The sequence below is a fragment of the Dendrobium catenatum genome, unplaced genomic scaffold (assembly GCF_001605985.2).
Source record: "Dendrobium catenatum unplaced genomic scaffold, ASM160598v2 fragScaff_scaffold_601, whole genome shotgun sequence".
In the NCBI taxonomy this organism is placed as follows: Eukaryota; Viridiplantae; Streptophyta; class Magnoliopsida; order Asparagales; family Orchidaceae; genus Dendrobium; species Dendrobium catenatum.
This window is the reverse complement of record NW_021319063.1, coordinates 1,446,604-1,472,622: the sequence shown is the minus strand read 5'-3', so window position 1 is coordinate 1,472,622 and position 26,019 is coordinate 1,446,604. Positions and strand designations below refer to the sequence as shown.

The 26,019-nt window shown below is 37.2% G+C and overlaps 1 protein-coding gene across 4 annotated transcripts in view; it reads right to left on the bottom strand.

The window, feature by feature from the left end:
- Positions 1-4,039: 4,039 nt before the first annotated feature.
- The window catches only part of LOC110116284 (protein DA1-related 1), a 37,038-nt gene continuing 15,058 nt past the window's right edge, over positions 4,040-26,019 (bottom strand). For all 4 annotated transcript variants that reach the window (XM_020849802.2, XM_020849805.2, XM_020849801.2 and 1 more), the window contains exons 5-12: positions 19,450-19,570; positions 19,294-19,377; positions 7,912-8,031; positions 7,442-7,654; positions 7,296-7,358; positions 6,412-6,530; positions 5,848-5,906; positions 4,040-4,879 (exon numbers count right to left, since the gene is read on the bottom strand). In XM_020849802.2, coding sequence (XP_020705461.1) covers positions 4,566-4,879; positions 5,848-5,906; positions 6,412-6,530; positions 7,296-7,358; positions 7,442-7,654; positions 7,912-8,031; positions 19,294-19,377; positions 19,450-19,570 — 1,093 coding nt within the window. In that variant the 3' untranslated portion in view covers positions 4,040-4,565. The remainder of the gene's footprint in view (positions 4,880-5,847; positions 5,907-6,411; positions 6,531-7,295; positions 7,359-7,441; positions 7,655-7,911; positions 8,032-19,293; positions 19,378-19,449; positions 19,571-26,019) is intronic.

Below are 26,019 nucleotides of genomic sequence, written 5' to 3'. Positions count from 1 at the left end.
CTACAACGACTGTTAAGGCACCTGAAATCGTCCGGGCCGTAAGCGGACGTCGGGTTCCAGCGTGGAGTAGGACGTGTGACGTACGGGCCTTTAAGCAGTTGTACGTTCGGGTCTTTACATAAATCGTCGGCCTGAATGTCGGGACCTTTATGGTTATGGAATCTGTTCGTGCATATCGATTACATTGGGCTCTAAACGCGGCCTCTTGAATTGTGGTTGTGCGGCGAAAATTATGACCTTACCGATGCGATGCCTCAGGTTCCCTCAAGTTGCCACGGTATGATGCATCTGCTTAGAGGATATAGGGAAGGCAGGTGTGCCAGAATTCAGTTGTAAGAAGAATCCCGTGTACGGCTCCGGGCCGTTGGTTGGCCTCTGGAACATAGAGACTCTTCGCAAGGATGCTTTACGAGGTATGCGCGATACATCCTCGCGAGAGTAGGTTCCGGCGGGTGTCGAGGAGAGATCTTCTTCACTCCTCGTGTCCCCCTTCTTCTCCTCTCTCTTTCTTGCTGCGCACTTCCTCTCTTGTGAGGAAGTGAACGGCTCTAATTCTGATAGATTAGTTTTATGGAGTGGATTGCCCGTAAATATGGCGTTAGGTTCAGGAGGAATAGGGGAGTGGTTGAACTTATAGGAGACGAATACGGATCGACATTATTGAATCCACTAGTCGTACAGACCGTTCATTGGCAATTTGAAGTATGCCTTAGTGGAGTCTGAGGAATTCAGTGATCTTAGGCTCGTATGGGATTTCGACTCGTCGAGCCCTTCGATTCAAGTATAAGCTCGTCAAAATCGAAGACCGTTTGGTAACTCAAATTGCAGTTTGAACCTTCCAACAGTGCTTTGAGCCCTTGATTCGGACTCATTTGGGCTCGGATTGGGTTGATCTTAGTTTCGTTGGGTTCGTATTTCCGAGACGCTCAGTTCGACTATAAGCTCGCTGAAATCGGAGTTCGGTTGCTCCCATAATTAATTTTTGAAGTTTCCAACTAGCTTTTTGCCTCGAGATTCGTGCCCGATCAAGCTAATTTTGCATGACGTATCAAAATCTTAATTTTTTGATTGCTTCTTTGGATGGATATATACTTCTATAAAATATCAAAATAATTTGTATTTTATTAAGCCTAAAAATTTATGTTATGCTAATCCAAATTATGTTAGGATCAAATTTTGATACATCAAATTTATTTAAAATAAGTGTCATGTAGATTTAATTTCTAAATTATTGTATAATATTCATCTAAAAATAAATTTAATTGATAGAAAATAGTCTTTATGAAGTTTAAATAAGTATATTATTGCCTTTAAAAAAAATAGCTCAAATGTCCATGTAAGTTTGGAGCTATTTATTAAGAGTTTTTTAGATTATTTTTTTATTTGTATTTTAATATCAGATAAAAATATATTTGATATCTTAATTAAGTATTATTTTTATTTTTATTAAATATGATACAAGACTCTGATGAAAAACAATGATGACGGCTAGTGGCTTCTCTAAGATTTTGTTTGGGATAAATATTTTTTTTTTAAATAGTTTTTTTAGTAAAAAAAATTAGTTCTTCTTAATTTTATGCTAATTACCATTGCAAGTCCTAGTTTTTAAATGATCTCTATATTGAGAGGTTATTAGGTGCAGAGTGCGGACGGGAAGAACCGTCCGCACACAAGTATAGGGTACCCAGCTAGGTACCACTTGGTACCGCTGAGTACCGCTGGGTATCACTTGGTACCCTGTATTTGTGAGGACGGTCCACACTTCGCACCTAATAATTTTTCCTCTATATTAGCATATTTCTTCATAATTTTTTTATCTTTTACTCCCAATGGCATTCATCATATCAAACATGACAAAATGTCTTTCTATTGGACTGAAAAGCTGAGTTAAAACAGTATATTGTGGCACATTTCTTCATAAATGCTTTGATCTTTTACTTCCATCTTCCTCATTCATCATATCGACATGACCTCCGCTCATAAGACGTTTGACAAAATGTCTCTCTATTGGACTGAAAAGCTGAATTAAAACAGTGCAATGCAGCATGAAGACTTTGATACATTGTGATGCGTTATTGTAGCAAAAATAAGACCGCAAAGATCACCAACAGCAGCTGAAACTAAGAGTGCGTTTCAGAAAGTTTTTTTTATTATTTTTTAAAACAATTTTTTAGGGTAAAAATTAAAAAATTTTATAATAAAAAACTACTTTAAGAAGCTGTAAGAAAGAATTAATTATTCTCTGGGGATGCCGAATGTCGCCCGGAGACCAACTAGAATGCGCCACATCACACCTGTGCTCAATACCGCAGTTCAATATTGCTTGGTACCGCTCAATACCGCGGCTCGGTACAACTGACGTAACGTATTCTAATTGGTCTCCGGACGATGTTTTGCATCCGGCCTTCACATAAAAAAATTGTCTCAAACGAAGCCTAAAGCCGTCTCTAGGAAAACTAAGGTCATCATTTTATGAACAACATCATCAATGATTAAAATATTCAAACTTGATTCATTTATAGCACTAGTACAATTATTTGATTAATGTGAGAATTATGGCTCCACACATACATTTGCCACGAATTTGTGATTCTAATGAAAAGCCTATGTATATGAAAGTTTGTTTAGAGTAAGGAAGTAGATTGGGGAGTTGTTTATTATACACATTTGACAAGCTACTCGTAGTTCGGCACAATTATATATAGCTCATTTATGATCATTTGATTAAATAGTCAAACAAAGTTTGGATTTTTTTTATGTTCGATTATTAAATAAATAGGTTTGAACTATTTATTCTATGCATTTATGTCAACAAAATTATTTATAGCTCATCAACAAGCCCGATAATATGAAGCTCATTGAGAAGCTCAATTCATATTTGATGCAATCATGCAAAGCTTGTGAACTAGTTTGTTAAAAATTTTGATTAATGCTCGATATAGAGCTTGATTAAGTATCCTTATAAAAATAATGAACTAATTAATACAAATTTTTCTTATTAATTATAATTTCATAACATAATAATTATTACTCAATAAATTTTAAACTAATTAAATATAAGTATATCCGTTAATTAGATATATCTATTCATGTTTGCTATATTGATTTATTTTTTCAGTGTTTCAATGAGAAGCTCATTTATTAAAAGCAGCATTTTCTGAGAACAGGCTACTCAGTTTTAAGCTAGAAAATGGTTTAATTGGCTGGCTTGTTTAAAGGCTAGAGAAAGCGCACTAAATATGATCATTAACGAGATCAATAAGGCTTCATATGATTCCGTTAATGGGCTTAGTAAGGCTCATTTGTTCATCTCAAAAGTAAATTTCATTAAGATAAATTTATTATTTTATATGAGCTACTCGTTTAAAGTTCAATAACCACGATACAAATCGACAAATCGAATGTGTCGAACAAAAATCAAACTTAAACATCTAGCGTTTTAAACAAACCAAATTTGAACAAAAAAGAAAAGCTCCAATCGAGCTCGGCCAACTGATAATAAATGAGCTCAAAAAATTTATTTTGGCCCACTATTTATAATCTTGGGATGTCAACAAAGCAGGTAAGTTCTATATATGCTAATGTAAGCTTTTTAGTGCAATAAAAATCGTCAAAGAAAGCTGCTTTGATTCCATCATTTTAGTAACCTTTCTAGCTCAAAATCAGTTTGACTTCATTTGGGACAGCTTTTTTTCTGATTTTTAAAACTACTTTCTAGTATAAAAATTAAAAAAATTTGTACTAAAAAGCTGCTTTAAAAAGCAGTAAGAAAGCCATCTCAAACTAAGCCTAAATCTTCTGTTCAAGTATTTATGTCTGCCTTATTAAAAGTGCCATTGTGATTATATTCTTGAGTGTAAGGGAGTACATTATCTGATGTGAAGGCTACTTTGTCGACAAGGAAAAGTTTTCAATATCACCCTACCTGCTGCTGCTCCAAGATAAAAGTTCTTATTTTGGATTTAAATAAGCTAATTTCAAGCTCTACTGTACCTTCTGATTAAGAAAAAGATAAGCATGTTAGCTAACAACACAAAGATTCAGATAACAGTAACAAAATGAGGATAAGAAGCATATAAGTACACAACATTATTCATAATATAGTATGGCAGTTTGCACATATTTTGTAGAGATACTTTCTACATATAATATGTTCAATACACCATAAAATGCCACACCAGCATAGCTAGTTACAAAGAAAATGATGACAAGCCCTTTATTAACTATACAATATGCACCTAAATATTAAGATAGAGTCGCTAATGATGACTCTAAATGATACATGAAGAGCTCCTCTTATGTGTACTCTATTTTATTATCTTCATATGTGTAAATATATATATGTAATCTGGTCTTATGCAGCGAAAAGAAATACTATAAGAAATTTGATATCAACGATCATTTTTACATTGAGATTTGTATTCATAAGTCCTGATATAATGAAAAATACAAATCTCGATGTAAGATAAACGATGAAGATAGCTCTCTCGTATAAGTTTTTGAAGGAGTTCTTTATAGGATTTACCTGGCCCTGAAGCTTATATGAGAAAAACTCATGGATGCTTTCATAATGGGAAGCTTGCAGTCAACAGAATATGATCCAGAGTAGCTCTGAGACCATACTTGAGGACTGCCTCATTACCAGCACGAAAACCGTCTCCATAAGCAGGGGAAGAATCCGACTCGATCTGGTGTTTGAAGAATTCTCCGAGCTTCCTCTCAAATTGTGATCTTGTACCTTTCTTTGATGAGGGTGTTGAAGAGGAAGAAGAGGAAGATGGAACGTTGCCACTACCTGCGATGATCTCGGAGTCAAGCCACATATGAGCCAGAACTTGACAAATGCCTTCTTCCACATCTGGGCTGAGACCTCGATAACCTATCACCAGAAAATCTAGCAATTTAGGTTGGATCCCTCATCATGTCTTTGAAACAACGCAAGGAAACATGTCAAGCTAGCATGTTACAGATAGGGGGAAGCCTGGTCCCTCAAAAGCTAAGGGCCTCCATGGGATCATTTTTTTCTATTTATATTTTATTTTATTTAAAAAAAGGCTTATTTTTAATACTGAACCAAACTATTTTTAAGAATTCTCACAATAATTTTAAGGTATTGAGTGCTTTTAAAATCAACCATCATGATCGGCCGCTACCAATGCAAGCTGCCGTTGTAGTCATCGTCTATTTGACCACAGTCCACAGTTGATGCCCCACCAGTAGACATTGCTTAAAATCAACTTATTCAAGACTGAATAAAAATAAAAACATGTTTTTAAAATATCAAATATATCTTATTTCAAGTCGAAACATAAGCAAAAAACAAAATAAAAACAAATAAAAAGACAGAAGAAAAAGTGATCCCAAATAACCTCTTCTAATATATTTAAAACAAATTATAATTTTCCAAAAAAATAAAAATTATGTGTTTTTAACCATTAGAAAAATATTCAATGATTCCGAATAGGGAAAATTAATCAAGCTTTGTTTGAAACAGCTTTTTAAAGTAATTTTATAGTACAAAAAATTATTAAATTAAAAATTTTTGTATTAAAAATTTATTTTAGAAAATAATAAATTTTTCCCAAACGAAACCTTACATCATTAAAATTAAAACTAAACGAACCATCAAGCTGCTCTTCATGAGTTTAAAAGTTTTAGAGAATGATCATGGGCTGTAAACATCGATTTCCCAAAAAGACTGTAAACATCTTTGGTACTATGAGGCCTCTATATTGTTTGTATTTGTGTAAAATGAATACTAATCAAAACAAGAGTGATTTTTTCTGTAAATTATTTCCCATCACTAAAGAACAAGACAAATTTGATGAATAGAATAAAAGAAAGTACCTTTGAGTCGCATCCAAGCATGCATCATTTCATGTGCGAGAATCGAACCTGTCAGTAATCTGTAAAAGACGATTGTCGGTACGACACAATCAAGGCTCTATTTGATTTAAGGGAATTAAAGACAAGAAGAAAATGAAATAAGAATTTATAAAATAATAGAATTGAAATTAGTTTTCAGTCACTTAATTGGTTGAAAAGAAAATGGAAAAAAAAAATTTGGTTTATCTTTTTTACTTAGTTGACGACAAAATATTTTTTTTTTGTTTTTGTGTAGGAACTGTGAACCATAGTGATGATACAATAATTTTTTCTTCTCATTTTTCATTAAAATTGGTAATGAATTCTCAATTAAAAAGATGAATCTGTTAACATTTTTTGGGTAAATCCAAACATTATTAATTATAACGAAACCTAACCGAAAAAAATGTATTAGGGAGCTTAAAGTGAAATTGTTATTTACATATCCAGAATTGAAAATAAAGCAGATGAAACTTCAAAATTCAAATGGCAGAAAAGGATAAAGAACAAGATTATTATAAGCATGAAACTTCATAAATGAAGTACCTTGGTAGCCCATAAAGAATGAGAATTGCTGTTACTTCACTCTGTCGAGTAACCTTGTACGGCTCTGTAATCATTTCAATGATTCTATATCCTGGACCAAACCTTGGCCTCCGCAATATCTGGCAGAGGTTCACCATGTCAATGAGTGAAGATTTATAGAAGGGAAGATAAATTACTGAAAATATGCATCCTTGTTAAACAGTGAAATCAATTAGGGCTTCATTTGGGATGATTTTCTTCTTGCTTTCTAAAATAACTTTCTAGGACAATTTTTTTTAATTTGAAATTATTATACTAAAAAATAATTTTAAAAAGCAGCATAAAAGCTCTCCCAAATGAAGCCTAAGTGTACTATGACTTTGATTTTCTAATGATATGAGTCATGTTACTTGATTTAACGGGTGGTTGTTATGCTAGCATTTGGTGTATTATTAGACGATTTAAGTTGTTCAATTTTATTGACATCTTTATAACTATCTAAATAACTTTTCAATCCTACTTTACTAGCATCTAAATTCATATAGGAAACAAAATTTAAATGTCCGGGCTATCTAACATCTTTGAATACAATTACAATCTTGATAGCCTCGGTATCTTTTAATACAATAATATTAAATGATGCATACAATAATTAAAAATAAACCGACATCTACGTAAAGCTAATATATATAAATTGAAATTTGCAGTCCCTTTTTGACATCTTATGATTGTTATTAAACAGATAACAGTTTTAACCAAAACTAATTTCTATCAAAATATGGGCCAATCTGCACATACTAAAATACTAAACAAATAAATAGTAATTGATAGATTGCAGAAACTTGTAAATAACATTGTCTTTGAATTAAAAAGAGCCAAACAGCATCAAATAAAAAAGAACTTACTGTGCTGACTATCTGCTCTTCTGACATGCAGAGTCCTCTGGTTTCTGGAAGGTGATGGTGCCCCTAGAAGCAAGAGTAAGTGCTGATAATTACTCTCAATTTTCTAAGCCAATTATGAAAGGAGGGACAAATGCTGTGTTTCTTACTTTCTTTTCTCCTTCCATGGCTTCATTTAGTGCTTGTCTCTCGACTAAAAGTAATGGAACCTGCTGAACAATTTTCATGTTTAGACCTTCGTAAAATTCTTGAATATCGAGATATAGAGGTTGGCACTCATGGGTATCCATTGTTGCAGAATCCAAACATTCCAGGCACAGCTTCCGCCCATCATCTAAAGTTAAATATTTTGTTTCTCTAGCCTGAAGCAAATTTAAAAAGATCGGAAAGAGCATTATTAACGGTAAGGCCACCAAAAAGTAAATGCATGGTAGGAGAGATTAGTTGCAATATAACATGACAGCGGCTCAGAAGCACTAGCACAATCACATGGTCAACAATTCAAATGAGATTCCTCACCGAAAACTTAGAAACAAAAAAATTACAAACGATGAAGATGGAAGACAACTTCTAAAACTTGGGCATATATATATATATATATATATATGAAGACACTGACCTCCATCCTTTCGCAACTGCAGCATCTTGGAGTACCATCATCTTCGTGATAAGGACAATACTTTTGCATCCAAAAAGGGTGTGCACGGTATTCTATGAGTCCATCCTTGTTAGTTGGAATCTGTAAGACGGATTAAATCTGAAGAAATGAAAAACTTGAAAGAGATTTATAATCAATCAATTGAGTATAAGGAAATTTTTTTTTTCTTGCAGGTGTTTAAAAAACCTATTTTAAGAAAAAATATTAAGTGATGCAACTCAACCATTGGAACATTTACACCCCAACATATGACGGTTCTAAATATACAGAAAGCTTTTTTTTCATTTTTCATCCAAAATCCTCCAAATAGCTCTCCTCCCTCTTCAGCCAAAAAACTGACAACAATCTCCTTCAGTGATTTCCACCAAGCTCCTCACCTGAGTGAGCATCCATCACCCTTTCCACTGCAAAAAGCAACTAGCCAAGCTTTCATTCTGTTCCACCATCGCTGCTAATATCGTTTAAAGACGATCATAGCACATTACTTGAGGCACGTCTCAAATTGGGGCCAAAAAAATGCCTCGAGGCTAGAGCTTCAATGCCACCGGTGAGGCTAGCACCTTTTTAACCGAAGTGCTAGAAGCATGCCTCTCAATAAGTTAAAGTAAAAATAATCATATTAATATATTATATATCTAATATATATTAAACTACATCTAATGTATATTAAATTATATCTAATATATTATATTATACTCAAACGGTTGAATTCCACGAATTGAACATCAACGAGCATTTCAGCAAACAATGTAAACAAAGAAGCAGTAAACAACACAGAGAAGAGAATGTAAGGCATTTCCCTGCTAGTTTACTGTAACATAAACTAGTGTATATATATATATACATGTGTAAATAGATAATGAAAAGACTAAACTACCCTAGGTAGTTACATAAAGTGAAAAGAGTGGTTAACGAGCAGAGAAGGCGGCAGCAAGCCCTGTTGATTGGCGGAGAAGTGGTCGCAGTCTGTCAACTTGAAAGCAGAGGTAGTGAAGTTGAAATAGCCAAAATATTCTTATCACCGTCCCTCAAGTTGATGGGCAGAACGACCATTAACTTGTTGCGAAGAGTATGAAGTCTTGTTCATGGGATTGACTTTGTAAAGATATATGCAACTTGATCTAATATGGATATGTGATGAACAGCAAGATGCTTAGCTTAAATGCAGTCACGAATGAAGTGATGATTGATCTTGATGTCCTTGGTGTGAGCATAAAAGATCGGACTACAGGCTATGGACATAGACAAAATATAGGAGTTGTATCCAATTGAATGCGGAAGTCCTGATAAAGGTGGCGAATCCAAGATAGATCAGCCGCAGCAACGGCAAGAGAGTGGTACTCAGTTTTCGTGGAGGATATTGCAATCGTGGATTGTTTTTTTACAAACCAAGTGATGAGAGCTTGACCGAGATAAATGCAGCAACCTGTAGTGGATTTGCGATCTATAGAGTCACTAGCCCGATCTAAATCAAAAAAGGCATAAAGATGGAGCTCAGTTTTCGATCGGAAAAGACCATAGTCAAGCGTGCCTAGCAAATAGCGAAGTACCCATTTAAGGAGTTGATAATGTGGATGCAGTGGTTGATGCATGTGTTGGCATAGTTTATGTATAGCAAAGGCGATGTTCGGTCTTGTGGAAGACAAGTATTGTAAAGAACCGGCAAGCTGGCGGAACGGTGCAGGTTGGCTGAAAGGAAGCTATAACGTTGGATTAGAGGGTAATTTAGATGGGAAAGGAGCAGTTAATGGTTTGCAGGTTGTCATAGCAGCATTGGAGAGGATTTCTTGGATGCAGGATTTCTGGGATAGGTGATATCTAGTAAAATGTCGATAAAATGTGAGAGTTGGCCGAGGTTATGGGTTTAAAATGTAATTTAAGTTTGTGAATAAGAGAAGAGATGAAGGTTGAGTTGTTGCCAGCGATGAGTATATCATCAACAAAGATTAAGATATATACACAAATGTTTTCTTTGTGAAGTAGGAAAAAGGAAGGGTTAGTGGAACTGGTTGTAAAAGCTGGAGTAGTGAGGTAGGAGGAAAGCGTGGCAAACCATAAGCGAAGGGCTTGCTTGAGGACATAAATTGCTTTGTGGAGAAGGCATACATGATGTGGGAAATGAGGATCTTGAAACCCTTGAGGTTGGGTCATGTAGATAGTTTAGTCAATTTTGCCATGAAGAAAGGCGTTGACTACATCTAGTTGAAGTATTGGTCAATTATGGTGGAGTGCAACAATGAGGAAGAGATGAATTGTAGGGAATTTAACTACGGGCTAAAGGTTTCGTGATAGGCGACACTGTATTCCTGTTTGACACCTTGTACAACAAGGCAAGCTTTATGGCGAGCAATGGAGCCATCGGCGAGGCGTTTAATTTTGTAAATCAATTTGCAACCGATAATTTGTTGATTAGTGGGAGGTGGCACAAGTAACCAAGTGCCTTGTGCTTGAAGTGCACGAAATTTTGCGGACATGGCAGTGTGCCATTCAGGGAATTTGCTAACAGCGGTATAGCATGTAGGAGTGGGCTGAACGGTGTGATGAAGATCAAGAATGATGTGTGGTTTAAGGGAACCTGTGTGAAGGCGAGTAATCATGGGGTGATGAGGATGTGTAACTAGTGGAGGAGGGAGTTGATAGGAGGAGCTTGAGGACATTGGGGAATTTGTGGAAGACTCAAAGACTGTAGGTGAGGCGAATGAATTGGTGGATGATGTTGTAGAATCTATTTGTGGAGCAGAATTGGTAGGTGTCTTGGTAATTGAGAAATTTATAAGGGGAAAGTAGTGCAGCATATATGGTTTGAGGGGTGGCAATGTCGGTGGGGGTGTGGAAATAGAGGGAAAGTTTGTTTCACCGGAAGTAACATGACAAGAGACATTTATTTTACAAGTGGTGAGATTATAGCACTTATAACCTTTTTTTTGTTGAATAGCATAGCCTAAGAAAATGCAAGGAGGTGCTAATTATTTGTGAGGAGCATAAGGTCTAAGCCAAGGGAAATAGCGAAAACCAAATGTGCAAAGCTGAGTGTACAAAGGTGGAGTAAGGTAGAGGAGCTCATATGGAGATTTAGAGAAGGAGTTTAATGAGGGGAGACAGTTTATGAGGTAGGCCGCAGTAAGCAAAGCTTCAGTCCAGAATTGTGGTGGAAGATGAACATCGGACAACAATGTGCGAGCTATATCCAAAAGGTGTTGATGTTTTCGTTTTGCAATGCCATTCTGTTGTGGAGTTGGAGTATGAGGGAAAGTATATTGATGGGTTATGCCATTATGGGATAGGAAGGACCACAATACATTGTTGAGGAATTCGTCTCCACCGTCAGTTTTGATGGTTCTAATAGGTAAATTTAAGTGTTTTTCGATGAGGTTCTTAAATTGGATAATGGTTTGGGAAACATCGGATTTTTGTTTGAGAGCATAAAGTCAAGAGTAGCGTGTGTAATCATCTATCAAAAGTAAGTAGTAACGAAACCCATCATAGGAGAAAATAGGGGAGGGTCCCCAAACATCGGCATGTATTAATTTTAATGGGGACTAAGATATATGTTGAGAATAAGAGAAAGGAAGCCTGAGAATGAGAGAAAGTAAGCCTGTGGATTTTAGCTAGTTCATAGGAACTACATATAGTATGAGAGTGGGGATACATAAATCAGGAAATGACTTAGATAAAGTAGCAAGAACATTTGAATTCGGATGACCCAAAAGTCGATGCCATGTGTGAGCTGGGGAGGAAGCATCAACGGTAGCTATGACAGTGAGAATGGGAGGTGTAGATGGGTAGACCGGTACCAAATAGAGATCATTAAGGCACGAGCCTTGGAGAAGAGTTCGATTGGTCATACGATCCGTGACATGAAAATCAGAATTGTAAAATACAATAGAGCAGTGGTTATCATTGATGAGTTTAGAGATAGAGAGGAGTCGGTGAGTTAGCTTAGGTATGTCGAGTAAGGGAGTGAGTGAAAGCTTATAGGTGTGTGTGGGTAGAAAACCATTACCATAGTGTTGTATAGAAAGAGGAGCACCATTGCCAACGAGCACTTGATCCTTGCCAGAGTAAGATGTAGGTTGATGAAGAGGAAGAGGGTTTGGTGTGAGGTGGGCAGTAGCACTGCTGTCTAAGTACCACGAGGCAGGATCAGAGTTAGCAAGCAGAACAACATCGGTTGGGGAAGCCGGAGGGACATACTGAAAGTTGCCCCAATGCCAACAAGTGAGTGCAGAGTGTACGTGTTTGCCACAAATTTGACAGTCACCATCGAAACGTGACTTCCAAGCGGAACGGGTGTTGCTGAAGGAGAGTGCACGACCACGGTTGTAGGAGAAACAACCCCTAACACGACCGCAGTTTGAGAAGAGGGCGAACGTCGAGTTGAACGGAGGAGTAGTGGAAAACGATAGCTCCTTGACAGCACTAATGGTTTGATTTACCTCTTTGCTGCAAAGAAGAGAGTACAAATCGTCCAAGCTAATGGGATGCAGAGAGGTCCTAATTGTTGTTTTATAAGATTCATAAGAGAGGCAAAGACCATTTAAGATATAAAGGAGGATGTCTTCGTTGTCGACGGAACCGCCGGCAGCGTTGATATTGTCCGCCAACGACTTAACTGAAGCTAGGTAGTCAACCATAGATTTATTGTGCATGAATAGAGAATGAAGTTCATTCTGCTGTTGAATAACCCGATAATGATTGGTAGAGAAAAATCAGTGTTCGATAGTTTTCCAAATTGATGAAGAGGTATTGAGATTTAGTATGAAGGGAAGAATAAATGAGGAAATGGAGAAAAGAGCTACCGAGAGGTTTTGATCCACTAAAGTTCAAAAAGAAAATTGAGGGTTAAGGGTGAGTTGGTCGGTGGCAGTAAGCAAGTGTTCAAATGAGCATGTTTGGCTACCGTCAAGATAGCCAAAGAAGTTGTTTGCAGCAAAAAGCTTATGAATAGCGGATCGCCATGTGGGATAGTTTTCGAGGAGTTGAATGTTGATAACATTCATGATGTTGGAGAGAAGAAATTTAAGAGCATGAGGGATTAAGACATTGGTGGAAGATGATATGTCGGACGTTAGCACGGGAGGTGTGGATGGAGTAGACGCCACAGCTGAATCTCCCATCGAAGACGAAGAGAAGAGTTGTTATGCAAACGGCTCTAAGACCATGTTGAATCCCACGAATTGAACACCAGCGAGCATTTCAACAAACAGTGTAAACAGAGAAGCAGTAAACAACACAAAGAAGAGAATGTAAGGCATTTAACTACTAGTTTACAGTAGCATAAACTAGTGTATATATATACACAAGTGCAAGCAAATAATGAAAAGACTAAACTACCTTAGGCAGTTTGATAGACCAACTAAATTTGATTGGGAGGGAATTAAGAAATTTCCTAATCAATAGGGAGTTGTTTAAAAAGTTTCTTAATCAAAAGGAATTAATTAGGAGGTGGCAGCAAGCCCTGTAGATCGGCAGAACAATGGTCGCGGTCTGTCAGCTTGAAGGCAGCGGTAGTGGAGCTGAAAAAGCCGAAATATTCTTATCATAAACATCTTCTATTATATCTAATATATATTCCATTAGGTCACCCACCCCCATTCGACTCCAGATTTAGGTCGAACGTCGAGCGCCCCGCCTGCACGCGGCTATGAGTGATTGGCTGAGTGAGAGCTTATGAGCTCCTCTTCATATTATACTTAAAAATCTTCTATTATATATAATATATATTCCATTAGGTCACCCACCCTCATTTGACCCCAGATTTAGGTCGAGCATCTTGTCTGCATGCGACTATGAGAGGTTGACCGACTAAGAGCTTATAAGCTCCTCTTTCAAAGCATGCTAGTGTAAGAGCGAGGAGAAGAGACCATCTACGTGTCAATCAGTAGTCTAGTTGTTTAAGATAAGCCCTTCTTTCTAATTATGCTCTGAAATATTACCTTCATGTAGCATAACTTTTATTCCATAATCTCAAAACCTATGAGTTCCTTATCATAATTTATCCATAGAAGTAAAAAAAGACTGTTAGTCCCTCAACTTCATATTCATTCATCTTATTCACGCCCCTCCTCTATAGTACTCTGCACATACAAGTCCTTTTTTCTGCAAGCTCCCTAAGAAAATACATGCAACATTATCTTATGCCTGCATGCCTCCACGAAACACCCTTTTTTCAATGCTGCAACACCACTAAAATTCTTGCATTGAAATTAACATTATGACACGTCTACATGATTTTCATGCATATGTTTCTCAAAGACATGATAAACTCACAGGACCTAAACAACTATGGCAAGGAGATCAAATATGGTGGTTTACAATTTGGTAAATAGGGACTTCCTTAAAAGGACTCATTCAATGTCAGCTTAAAAAGTGATTATAAGGGTAACTGATGTGGAACATCTTAGTTATTGCATATATAAGGGATAGTTTATTTAGTTTGTTACAAGTTTTCTAGAAGGTTTTATGGTTAGCTTACAAATATAACTATTGTAGTAGGATGAGGCATTAATGAATTATATACTCTTTGAAGCTTAGAGCTTGTGTTTGTTCCCTGGATTGAGAATTCCTTCTAGCATATCCGAATTTTCCGCCAATCCACTACATTAATTTGTATCAGAGTCATGAACAAGATAGACTGCAAAAAAAGATGGGCTATCAACGACAATCAAAACCGAAGAAAATGGGTTGTCGATGACGATCATAGCCATCAATCCTTTTGGGTAGCTCAAGTGATCGTATCACTTGATCGAATGGATAAATTATGTACTAAATTTATTCATTCGGTGGAGAAAAGAAGCAGGTCAACATACCAGTTCCGTCACTCCAATGCTCCTCCAATGTGCCCGTGCAACTGACCCCGCTCCCCTACGATCCTTCTGTCGATGTCGACTTCGTCGAGGGAGAGTGATTCGTCGGATCTCCTCTGCCTCCTGCATGCATGAACTGACCCCAATCCCAGATCTGCTCGACTCGAGCACGCTCGACCCTGCTTCTACCTTCAGATTCTTCTGCGTCTTCACCTTCGCTCCTATGCTCCTCCAATACGCCAGCGCAACCTGCCTTGCTCCAGTGCGATTCCAACCTCAAGTTTACCAAGCAATCCCACCCCAAAAGTCCTTCTAAACCTCCATCTTTTTCTACTTCCACAGAAGTCACTGATTCCAACCACCGCTCACATCACGACCGGAATCAGAATCGGGATCATGATCACGATTTCGTTCCCACCCCACTCTGCTCCGCCTCCCGTGCGCACCACTAAACTTGTCGGCCCACTTCCAACACTCACACAACCTCCTCCACCCCTGTAATAAGGCCAACTCCACTCTCACATCCATTTGAACTGCACTCCAGCTCCCGCTCCTGCCATCTAGAGCCCGTCGAGCATGTATTTGATCCACAAAGCAAAATCAAACATGATTTGATTGTTCCGGCTGAGAAAGACGGACACGACGATTGTGATATAGAAATCGACAAAGTAACTACTGTTGTTATTGTTGATTCGGCCTCTTCTCGACTTGTTGGCCAACTTCTACCATGCGACCTGACAAGCGCCCACATGCAATCGGCATCCCGCACTTCGCTTCCACTTCTGCCCACTCCTGCAATCAACCCACATCCCGTCACTTGCGGTTCACGTGACCGACCCGCGACCTTATCAGCGCTCCATGCAACCGGATCACACCCTCCCGTGCATTGACTCGCACCCATGACCTTCCCGTGATAGACACCTCTCGTGCGACCACTCATCCACGATCCGTCCCCAAATTGTGTGGCCAAGCATCCACGACACTCACTCGCGATCCATCACCGACTTGCGCCGGCCTCCCAATACCTCACTAGCAACCCCATTGGCAACTATTTGCTATGTTCTCCCACCGATTGGCACACCGTCCCTTTCCACCTTGCCGATTGTTCCATCGGCTGCAGTCGTTCTGCCCTTGGCAACAATAATGACCTGCTTACTGTTTACTTGTTGTTTTTCACATCTAGGAAAATTGCATAAATTTAACCACCTTATTTTGAATCTAGCAGAAATTATTCAATTTATCGTAATCTTGGCAGAAACTGTCCGACACATTTTTCTCTTTAACCGTTTCTACTGATAGATATGGAAATCATACTGTTTATAACCTCCGAGTAGATGAGAATTTTATTGTTGGATTGAATGAGTTGCATTCCCTGCAAGAACTAGATATTTTATCCAAATTTTTTATTAGGGAGATCCCTAGTGGCCTCTTCACATGGGGAAAACTCTCGGTTCTTATGTTTAATGATAACACATTTCCTGGAAATGTCCCTTCTGGTTTTACTAATGTGGCATCACTCTTCAAGTTTAACATGACATTCAATGATCCATCTAGTCCTTTGGCATTTAATTCCGGTAAGATGAGTTGTGATAGGCTTTGTCGAAACCCTTTGTTGCATGCTTGCCTTGATTAGGGGTGTCAAAACGGGCTTTAGGTCAGGTTCGGGTTCAACCCGAAACTAGCCCGCACTCAATTGCTTCAAACCGAACCCGACCCGAATACTCAAACAAGTTAAAAATCTGAACCTGAACCCGACCCGACACGAGGACCAGCGCGAGGCGAACATGAGGCGTTCCTTTGTTCGTGAGCACGAACGTGAGTGCCAAGCGAATGCGAGGTGAGCTAGGCCAGCGGGCGAGAGGATACGCGAGCGCATGCAAGCAGGCGAGGGTGCGAGAGAGTTGCGAGCTGTGATTCGATACGAATGAGCAGGATAGCAAGTGTGACGATCAGGCGGTGCGTGTGCAACCAACGCGAGCGGAGAATGGGATGGGGGACATACTGCTAGTGCGACCTGTGAGCAATGGGCGTTCGGTCGAGGTCGATCGCGATTCGCCTGGCAAGCGGAGGCAGAGCTTGATCTGGACCCGGGTCATTTTCGGTCATAAAAATGCTTCCATTAGGAGGAGATCAAGAGGTTCAATAGTTCCATGCATAGATCAAAACTCTTAGCAGGTGGAGGCATTCTAATCTTGTGACTTGGATAGGATATTATGGCAATGATGAAAATATGTTCTCAATAAGCAATTATTTTCGAGGAGGCAACTTGGAAATTTTCTTTAAAAAAAAGATCCAGGACAGCAGCCCTGATCTCTAGCTCGAGTCCCTTCATGAAATTCCCATCCAACACTACTCAGAAAGCTTCCCCAATTGATTAGAAAGATACTCAAACCTCTCCTGATAATCCATCAATGTCCCTTCATAAACAAAGCAAAGAGCTGCTCGTAAAAGTTTTCTTCCCGACTGGTTCGGAAACGTTCAAATAAATTATCTTTGAACTCCCTCCACGATCTAATTAGTTCTCTCATGCCTCTCCATTGAAACCAAGACAAGGCCTTCCCCTCCAAGCATAAAGCCGCCGCCTTGAGTCTCTCTTCCTCCATCAGTCCATTCACTGCAAAGTATCTCTCCACCCTATAGATCCACCCATGAGCATCTTCCCCCTAAAAAATGAGCATCTTCAATTTTATCACTCTCGGATCCTCTCCGCTCCAACTTCCTCTTCCACCTCCGGCTCCTCCCATATAGTGATTGTTGTGATCTCTCCATAGTTCTCTCCCACCTCTCCTTCTTTCATAAATATCATTTTTCTCAAAATCAGCCCTCCTTGTTTCTTCCTCTCAATTTCTCCTCATGCTATATCCTTCACACATTTCCCTCCTCGTTATCGGTTCAAGAAGTGTCATATTTTCCCTATAGCCCAAGATTTCTACCACTCGATCATATCTCATTGTGCCGATATTGAGGTTGCCCCCACTTCCTTGGCCACTAGCCGGTCCCCTCGCCTTTGATGTTGTCGGTTGGGTGTGAAGCTCCAATATTTTCTTCATCATGTCCTCTAGGTTAGAAAATCTTCCTTCCATTGATGAAATCCTTTCCTCAACTTCATATTTGATTTGCCAACTTCTCCTTCTAGTTTCTCTTTTGATAGGACTTGATGATCAAAACAGTAAACTAGAATATAAAAAACGACAACTTACTCCAAATATATTCAGAAATAACACAAAGAGAGTTGCTTTTACTAATTTCCAAGCAAAGCAAGACAAGATACAAGTTGATTCACTGTTCGATAGGTGAATCGTCTCTCCCACAATTCCTAACAACTACTAGGAACCTAAACACCTCACAAAAACTGCTACAGAAATTCAAAATATAACATAAAAAATCCTAACCCACCATAATCTCCCCCCTTAAGCAACTCAAATCCCCTAATAAATGCTCCTTACATCTTTCCTAACGAGTCCCCCCCCCCCTCCCAAAGAGTTTCCTCCTAAAGTCTCTTCTCCTATAGATAATAAAGGAGGTCCTAGGCCCAATCTGAGCACTTGGACTGATGCTGTCAGCTGCATCAGATTATTAATATTTTTTTTATAAAAGAAATGTTTAATAAAATATTTTAGAAAATTTATAATTAGTTAAAATTTATATTTAATAAATGTTTAATTAAAAAATGTTCAAAATACCTTTACAATTAACATCATTAACTCCATTGGAAGTTAGAACAAAAAATGTTTCTGAAAAGAGTTGGGGACTATTTTGATCACTCACAAAGAGTTGAAGAACCATTTTGGTCCTCTTTTTTATATTATTTATGGAGATGTCATAAAGAAAACGGTAAGTGATGATATTTGAAGAAGATATAGTTCTAATAGGTGAGACCTATAGAGAAATAAGAAAAAAAAATTAGAGCAATGGGGATAAACTTTAGAAAAGAAGGGGGAATAGAAAAAATTAGGTATATATAATAAAATTGCTGTGGGTGTGTTTTGCAAATGTTATGTGCTAATAAAATATCATGGAGTGTTAAAAATCAATTTTAAAAAGCTATAATAAGATTAGTAGTATATGGATCTAAATATTGGGAGTTAAAACGGAGTTAATAATAGCTAGATTAAGTTTCGTAAAAATGAGAATGATAAGATGATGTATGGGTAAAACATAGAAGGATTGAAGATGATTATATTAGATAGACTATATAAATATTATCTAATAAAAATGAAGATAGTGAAAGCAAATGTAGGTGTTTTAGGCATTACAATGACAATTAGAAGATGCAGAAAAATATGTAATAAAAATAATGAGGAAAGCTTCGAAATGAAGGGTAAACATAACATGGCTAGAAGTTGTAAGAAAAGATTTGTAGTTACTAAATTAAAATTATGTAGTATTCAATAGGAATTAGGAATGAGGATTAATAAACCATGCCCAAATAATTCGGGTCCTACCAATTACATAGGAAATGACATTCAATTGATAGCAGTTTATCGAACCACTTTTCTTCAAAATGAGAGGGAAGTAGGATATGCTGAACACTTACAAATTGCTTACAAACATCACATTTTGGATGATAGAGTTCCCGGTAGCATGACTTGTGGTAGGGGTGATCTTCATACATAGAAAACTGTTACAAACAAGAGCAAGAGTTGAAATGGAAGTTTATTTAAAGGACTTCTAGTGTTGAATTTTAACACACCTCATAATCTGTTATTGGTCGATCACATGCATAACAACGGAAGCACTCTGGATGCCAAACAGAATCCATACAGCTAAGAAATCTTCCGTTACCAATTTGTTTCTTGCATCCAGCACAAATCCTATACCAAAAAATGTGAATACATGCCAAATAATATGTAAGTATGTGTGTGTGTATATCACATTACAAATATCTTCGAGCATAATAAAAATAAATAAAAATAAAAGAATACCACTTCCTTTCATATGACTGTACCATAGTTCCCGGTTAATGTGACCCTCCTATAATGGTATGTACAGTTCTTAGCATTGTGTTACCCAGTGAAAATAATCATCAATGACGCTTTGATAAGATAAACCAATGCAATACCAAAAAGGCACCACATAGGTGTACAAACAAAACGGTACAAAAGGCACTATTCCCAAAAGAACAAGTACACCCAATATCAGCACTAAAACAAGCCTTAAATATTTCAATTCCAACATAGAGGAGAACCACCTAATATCTTGTAAAACCCCAAGAAACACATGGTGAGATGATAAATGCAAAAAATCTAAGTTATACCAAAAGATTTCTTCCTGGACTCCATTACACAATCACTCAAGTTTTATACCTCTTGAATACAACATCACACAAATTTTCATTCAATTTTTTTATTTCTCACCAGAAATTGGCTACAATTCTTAAGCACACCCTAACTCCTTTTACCTTCTATTTATATGCTTTTAAGGAAGAGAAAATTTTAATTTAATAATAGTTCAATTTTGATACAAATTTTTAAACAATTTCTTATCCAAGAAGATAATTTAAAAATCATATTTATCCAAGATAAAATTGCATTTATCCTAAAAAATCATTTTTTTTATTTTTTGCGCCATAATGAAATAAAATTTAAACAAAAGTTTAACAGTATTAAGATACATATAAGAGATATAAATAGACACATCAAAATTAAATATAAGAATTGAGTTTCTAATGTATTTGTTGCGGTCTTTATGCATTGGCTTAAGATTTTAAGTTCATGAGTGTCTAAGTAATAATGTATTAGGCTCAACTTAGGCCCCTAGTGTCCAACCTCCCTAGCAAGTGGTATCATAGCTCATGCTTTATTTATTAACAAATGTGTCATTCAATTTGCGGCCCTCATGCATCTTGGCTGCTTCCACTATGATCAAGAAAACTAGGTAGTCTGTGCTCACATGAATGATCCACGTGATTAAGTGAATTATGAGTGTATGATACTAATAGGAAATGCTTGTAGGAACCAAGAGTTTCCTTGGATGAATTTGAATTAATCAGAAATAAAATAGTAGAAGAAAAACAGTAAGATACAATGGATCCTCAATTGGAGAGGAGGATCTGGCACTCCCAATCTCTAGCCGCCGGCTAAAGCCCAAAACTCCCTAAGAACAAACTAAATTTAGCAAAACACCTCCTCCCCTAACCCTAGGAAAGCATCATACTTAAAGCATACAATTATAAAGGAAATATTCAAACATCCCCTCCTTTGAATTTTCCCTCCTAAACCATCCGAATTACTGCCCAAAAGATGGCTGTTGGATAGCCTGGACCCATGGTTTGGAGGCGGAAACTGTCTGCCTTGAGGCAGGTGTTGACCTCATTTTATTATTATTATTATTTGTTTTGCCCTCGAGCGCGTTCGATTGCATTCGATTAAATTAGATCCGTTCATTTTCAGCCGCATTGAATTCGATTTGGTTTATGTCGATGCCTTATTCGAGTTTAATTTTGTTGATTTGATCGAGTTAAACTGAGCCTAAATCAATCCAATTTGACCCAAATGAAGTCCAATTCAAGCTTAATTTTGCCCTAATTGGTTCATTGCAATGCTAATTAAAATCCAAATGGCTTTCTAAACAATTTAGACATTTTTCCAAATCAGGAAATGAAATTGGATGGCTGAAATTGAAAATAGAAGCAGGCTTTGTACCTTCCCTTAACTTTTGTTGTATCCTGCTATTAGAGCAGTCATAGGGAAGAGATATTTGATCTCAACCCTTAGATCAAGGGTATGATAGACCTTTTATCGGCCCTGACCTTCTGGTGCCTGTGGGTGTGCGAATCAAAGTGGCGAACGTCCCATTCGAAGGCTTCAGTTCGGCCCCTAAGCTAGAGAGGGAGAGAGCATGGAGTTGGGTTTTTGAGCTTCCGGCTGGCTGCTCCCGTCGCCCCTCTCTGCTCGAAGCCAGAGGATGAAAGTCTCTCCCCTCTCCGCCTCCTCCCTGCTGTGGCCCGAAGCCTCTTAGTCCCTCTCTCTTTGTTTGCGAAAGGAGCCAGGCGAAGGCCCCTCAGATCACTCTCGATCTCTCGTCCTCTGTCTCTGTGGTAGAGTTAGAGGCCGAAACCTCTCCCCTTCCCCCTCCGTCTCTCCCATTCGGAACAAGAAGAGCCGAAGCCCCCTTCGTCTTCCCTTCTTCCTCCATTCGCAGAGAAACTCGAGGCCCACTCCTCTACGCCGACTCCTCCCTTGACTAGCCTGGCTTCGACGACTCTCACCCTAGCCGAGCTCGGCGTCGTGATGGTGACCTACCATAGTCGACCCGAGCGGGTTTTGCTAGCTGTGAGTATGCCTACTTCTCTCCTCCTCATTCCCATATCTTCATGCTAGTCTCACAAGGAAATAAATGAGCAATATTGTCTAAACTCCTTATAAAAAAATCTGGATGAGATTTATGTTGATTTTTGTTTCTTATCTTCTATATGTCTGCATATTTTTGAGATGATTATTACCTAAATCATGAGTAATCTTGTGTAGATTGGTTGAGTGTGCTCAATCAAATTAGTGTATAAAGCATGAATATCCTACTAGTTTGTTTCGTATGGATTGGCAAGGATAGGCATATTAAATGCTTGATAAAATGCCACTAAAAAGGAATGGGGTTGCTTTTATTTGTATCTGAATCTCATAGGATGGTCGTGTTTTTATTGAAAAGGTCATGCTATGTGAATGAATTCTTCTAAGAAGTTACGTGAATGTATTTGGTGTGAGGAGTTGGTATGATCTATCTCGTCATTTATTGCAGTACCGGATATGATTTGTTTAGATAATTTCTACATGGTTTTGGCATTCGAGTGGTGCTCTTGGTTATTCTTCTAAATGATCAAGTTCAGGTTTATATGCATGAGTATGCTTCAATGCTATATGAGTACTTAACAATAATCATTCATACACTTTTATTGACATTTATGTCGTGTTATTGCAAATTGATTCTCCTTTTTTTTTTGAGAAATAGGCGGTATTGGTTCCAAGTCTCTAGTTTTATATTCTTTCTTGCCTAAGCATTGTAGACTAGTTATTTGATGGAATGCCTCAAAGAGATCTTTCTTGTGTTTATGCTTTGTTTCGAGAGAATTTAAATGGTTGATTTTATTTTTCTTTGGTCTCTTTAGTGGTGAATTTGAGAATGCACCAGCAGCCATGGTTTGTTGCTACACTAGGCCATGAAAATTGTGGGAATGTAGCAAATGAAGTGTACTTGGAGTGATTGCTCAATGTATTAGATTTTATTTCTGTATGCATACATGTGATATAAAGATGAGGGATTGGATTGTCATATCTCTTATATTTCATCAAGATGATTTATGTGATTTCATTATTCTCCTTTCCTCTTTGTATATGAGAATTTTGTTTGAGGAGGAATCTGGGCTTCTTTGCAAAATTTTATCTTATGCTTTTGTGGATCTGAAACATTGCTATTTGAGTTATTGGAGGCATATCTAGCTTTGGGGTGCCATGCTTCATGATGGAATATCCCTATGCTTTCCTGGAATTTGAGTTTCATATAGGAAGTGATGTTGGGAAATGTTGAAAATGTACTGATTATATGATAGAGGAGTACCTCTTGGCATATTGAACATATCGTTGCATATAATGCATCAAGGGCATATTTGGTCCCCTTGAATCATGATTGGTTGGAAAGATGAGCTTGTTGGGTGGAAATAAACGGGTCGAAAGCATGTTTAGTTCCAAAGAAATTATGGCGAATGATGAAATACTTTTATTTGTCTTAAATTTTGCTTTCCCTTTCACTTGTTTGAGTTTTATATGAAAAATCATATTAGTGAGTGTGATTGGAAAAGTTTATAAGTGGCTTCATGTTCGAAAGATTTATGACTCACTTTATGTTTAAAAGAGTTTTGGTTTGTTTTAGGTTGGCAAGATTATGCTCATTCTTATGAAAAAAAATAATGTATTTGGAGAGATTCATACATCCTATTGTGTTTTAACATTGGATACAAATGTAATTTTCTTTTGATATTTTGATATCATGAAGCATAAAAGGTGGAAGCATGTTGAAAAGCTCTATGGATTGTTTTATGGTTAGAAAGTTTCATGAGATTATTTTATAGGCGAAGAACTTTATGATTCACCTTATGTTAAAATTTTATGACTCGTATTATGCTCGAGAGTTTTATGAGTTCATTTATTGTTGGAAACCTTACGAAAATCTTTGTGAGTTGTTCTGTGTTGAGAAGTTTTATGTTAAGTCTCATGAATATTTTTGTAACGAAAAGCTTTTGTGAAGTTTTCTTATTCGAAAGTTTTAGCGGTTTTACCCCACACCAAATAAAAAAAACACTTGATTGTCTTTTGTGTCAAAAAGATTTTGGTAGATGATTTATGTGGGGTTTTATGTAGTATTTCATTTAGAGGTTTTCATAAGTCATTTTGGGATTTATAATTTCATGATGAGCTTTATGTAGCAATGTCTCTTTGATGTTTTTTTGAAATGAATGATCATTCTTATTTGAATTGGCCTTCCTTTTATTAGTATTGGCTTCTAAAAGCTGGTTTTTTTTAAGAAATATATTAAAAAAATGAACTTGTTTTGAGTTTTAATTTTTGGGAGCTTGTTCCCTTTCGCCGCTTTTGGGCTTTATTTAGATAATAGTTTGGTCAGTCGTTTCAAATGTGTCAAGTGCTTTATTTGTAATGTGGGGATAGCAAAGGGCATTGAAAATATCTTCTTCCCCATTCGTATCACATGGAATCGGGTAGAAGGTTGCTTTAGATGCACACTTGGCTTCAAAGAAGTATTCCCAACAATAAAAATGTCTACATTCTTTTATTATTTTGTTTTTCATCCTTTCCTTTCTTTTTGGCATTTTATCGTTTCTTTCTCTTTACTTCTCGTCCTTCTACTACTCTCATACCTATTGTTTTATACTTTTATGTACATATCCCTAAATTTATTGATACATGTATGAATATCAAAAGGGTTAGAAAAACACCTCATTTCGTTCCCCATAATACTAGTGACTCTTAAGGACAAAAATTAAAGACCGAGTCTTAGATAACATAGATTTAGGATGCATGTTCTTTATAGGATAGAGACATCAAAACTTAAACTTAGTAACAAGTTTTCCTAAATTTAGTGCCCCTTAATCTATTAATGATCAACCAACAAATCAATCTTAATCCAACCTGGAATGCATTAAAACACTTGATTTATAATTAAACTATAATCAACATATGTAAAATCACTAAAAATACAAACTTAAAACATAAACTTAAATCAAATTTAAACAATCTCTTAATCGACCTCTAACCAACCTAAAATTTAAAAGATGTAGATTGAATTAGGAAAACAAACCTAAACTAAAACTCATCAAGCTAAAAGTCTTCTAAAACTCAAAATTCACTAACTCATTTAAAACTCAATCAAATCTTAAGTTAACCTTTTAAAACCAATCAACAAACCTCTTAATACATAATAACCACTCCAAAGATGAAGTTTATTGGATGGACTACTCCGGGCTGCGGGGCTAAGATTAACTTAACTAAATTAAATACAAACAACTTTAACTACATCATCCTACATAAAACATATCAAAAACTACACAACCTGTTACACACCTAAACTTGTTTGGTTAGGACACGACTTCTAGCTCTAGGTTAGGCCGATATTTTCTTATGATTATTCAATGTTTACTACATGCACATATTTTATAAATATCAATCTAAAATTTTATATTAGTTATATTGTTATTTACCTGCATTTCTTTTCTGAATGACATCTACGCTCATTTGTGTATTTTTCTTTTGTTTTGTCTTGCGAGGTACATTGGGATGACTTACTCGCTTGAAGCTTTTAAGTGGCTGTGCCACAGGTCTTGCATGGTTGAGAATCAGTGAACAATTTGCTTGCTTGGAGCTATTAAGTGGCAGCTCCACAGTCATGTATAATTTCTGCAACCTTAAAGTAAACTCCTAATTATATATCGGAACTGCTACATATCACACACATCTTGCTAATAGCTATTCTAGCATATTTAGGTAATCAACCATAAGTTAGAGCACTAACGAAGTTTTGGCCCTATAGGTCAAAGATTACCCCCCTTCTGTGAGCCCTAGAGACCCTTATGGTCACCTTAGGCCTGTAGTGTAGGCCCGCCCATTTGTGTTATATGCATCGTTGTTTTTCTCCCACTTGAAGTGGCCACCGCTAGGATGTTCCATTTTCTGTCTGTTTTGGGTATGATACCCCCCACCTTCTATGAGCCTTAGAGACCATTAGGGTCATTTAGGCCTGTAGTGTATGCCACCTA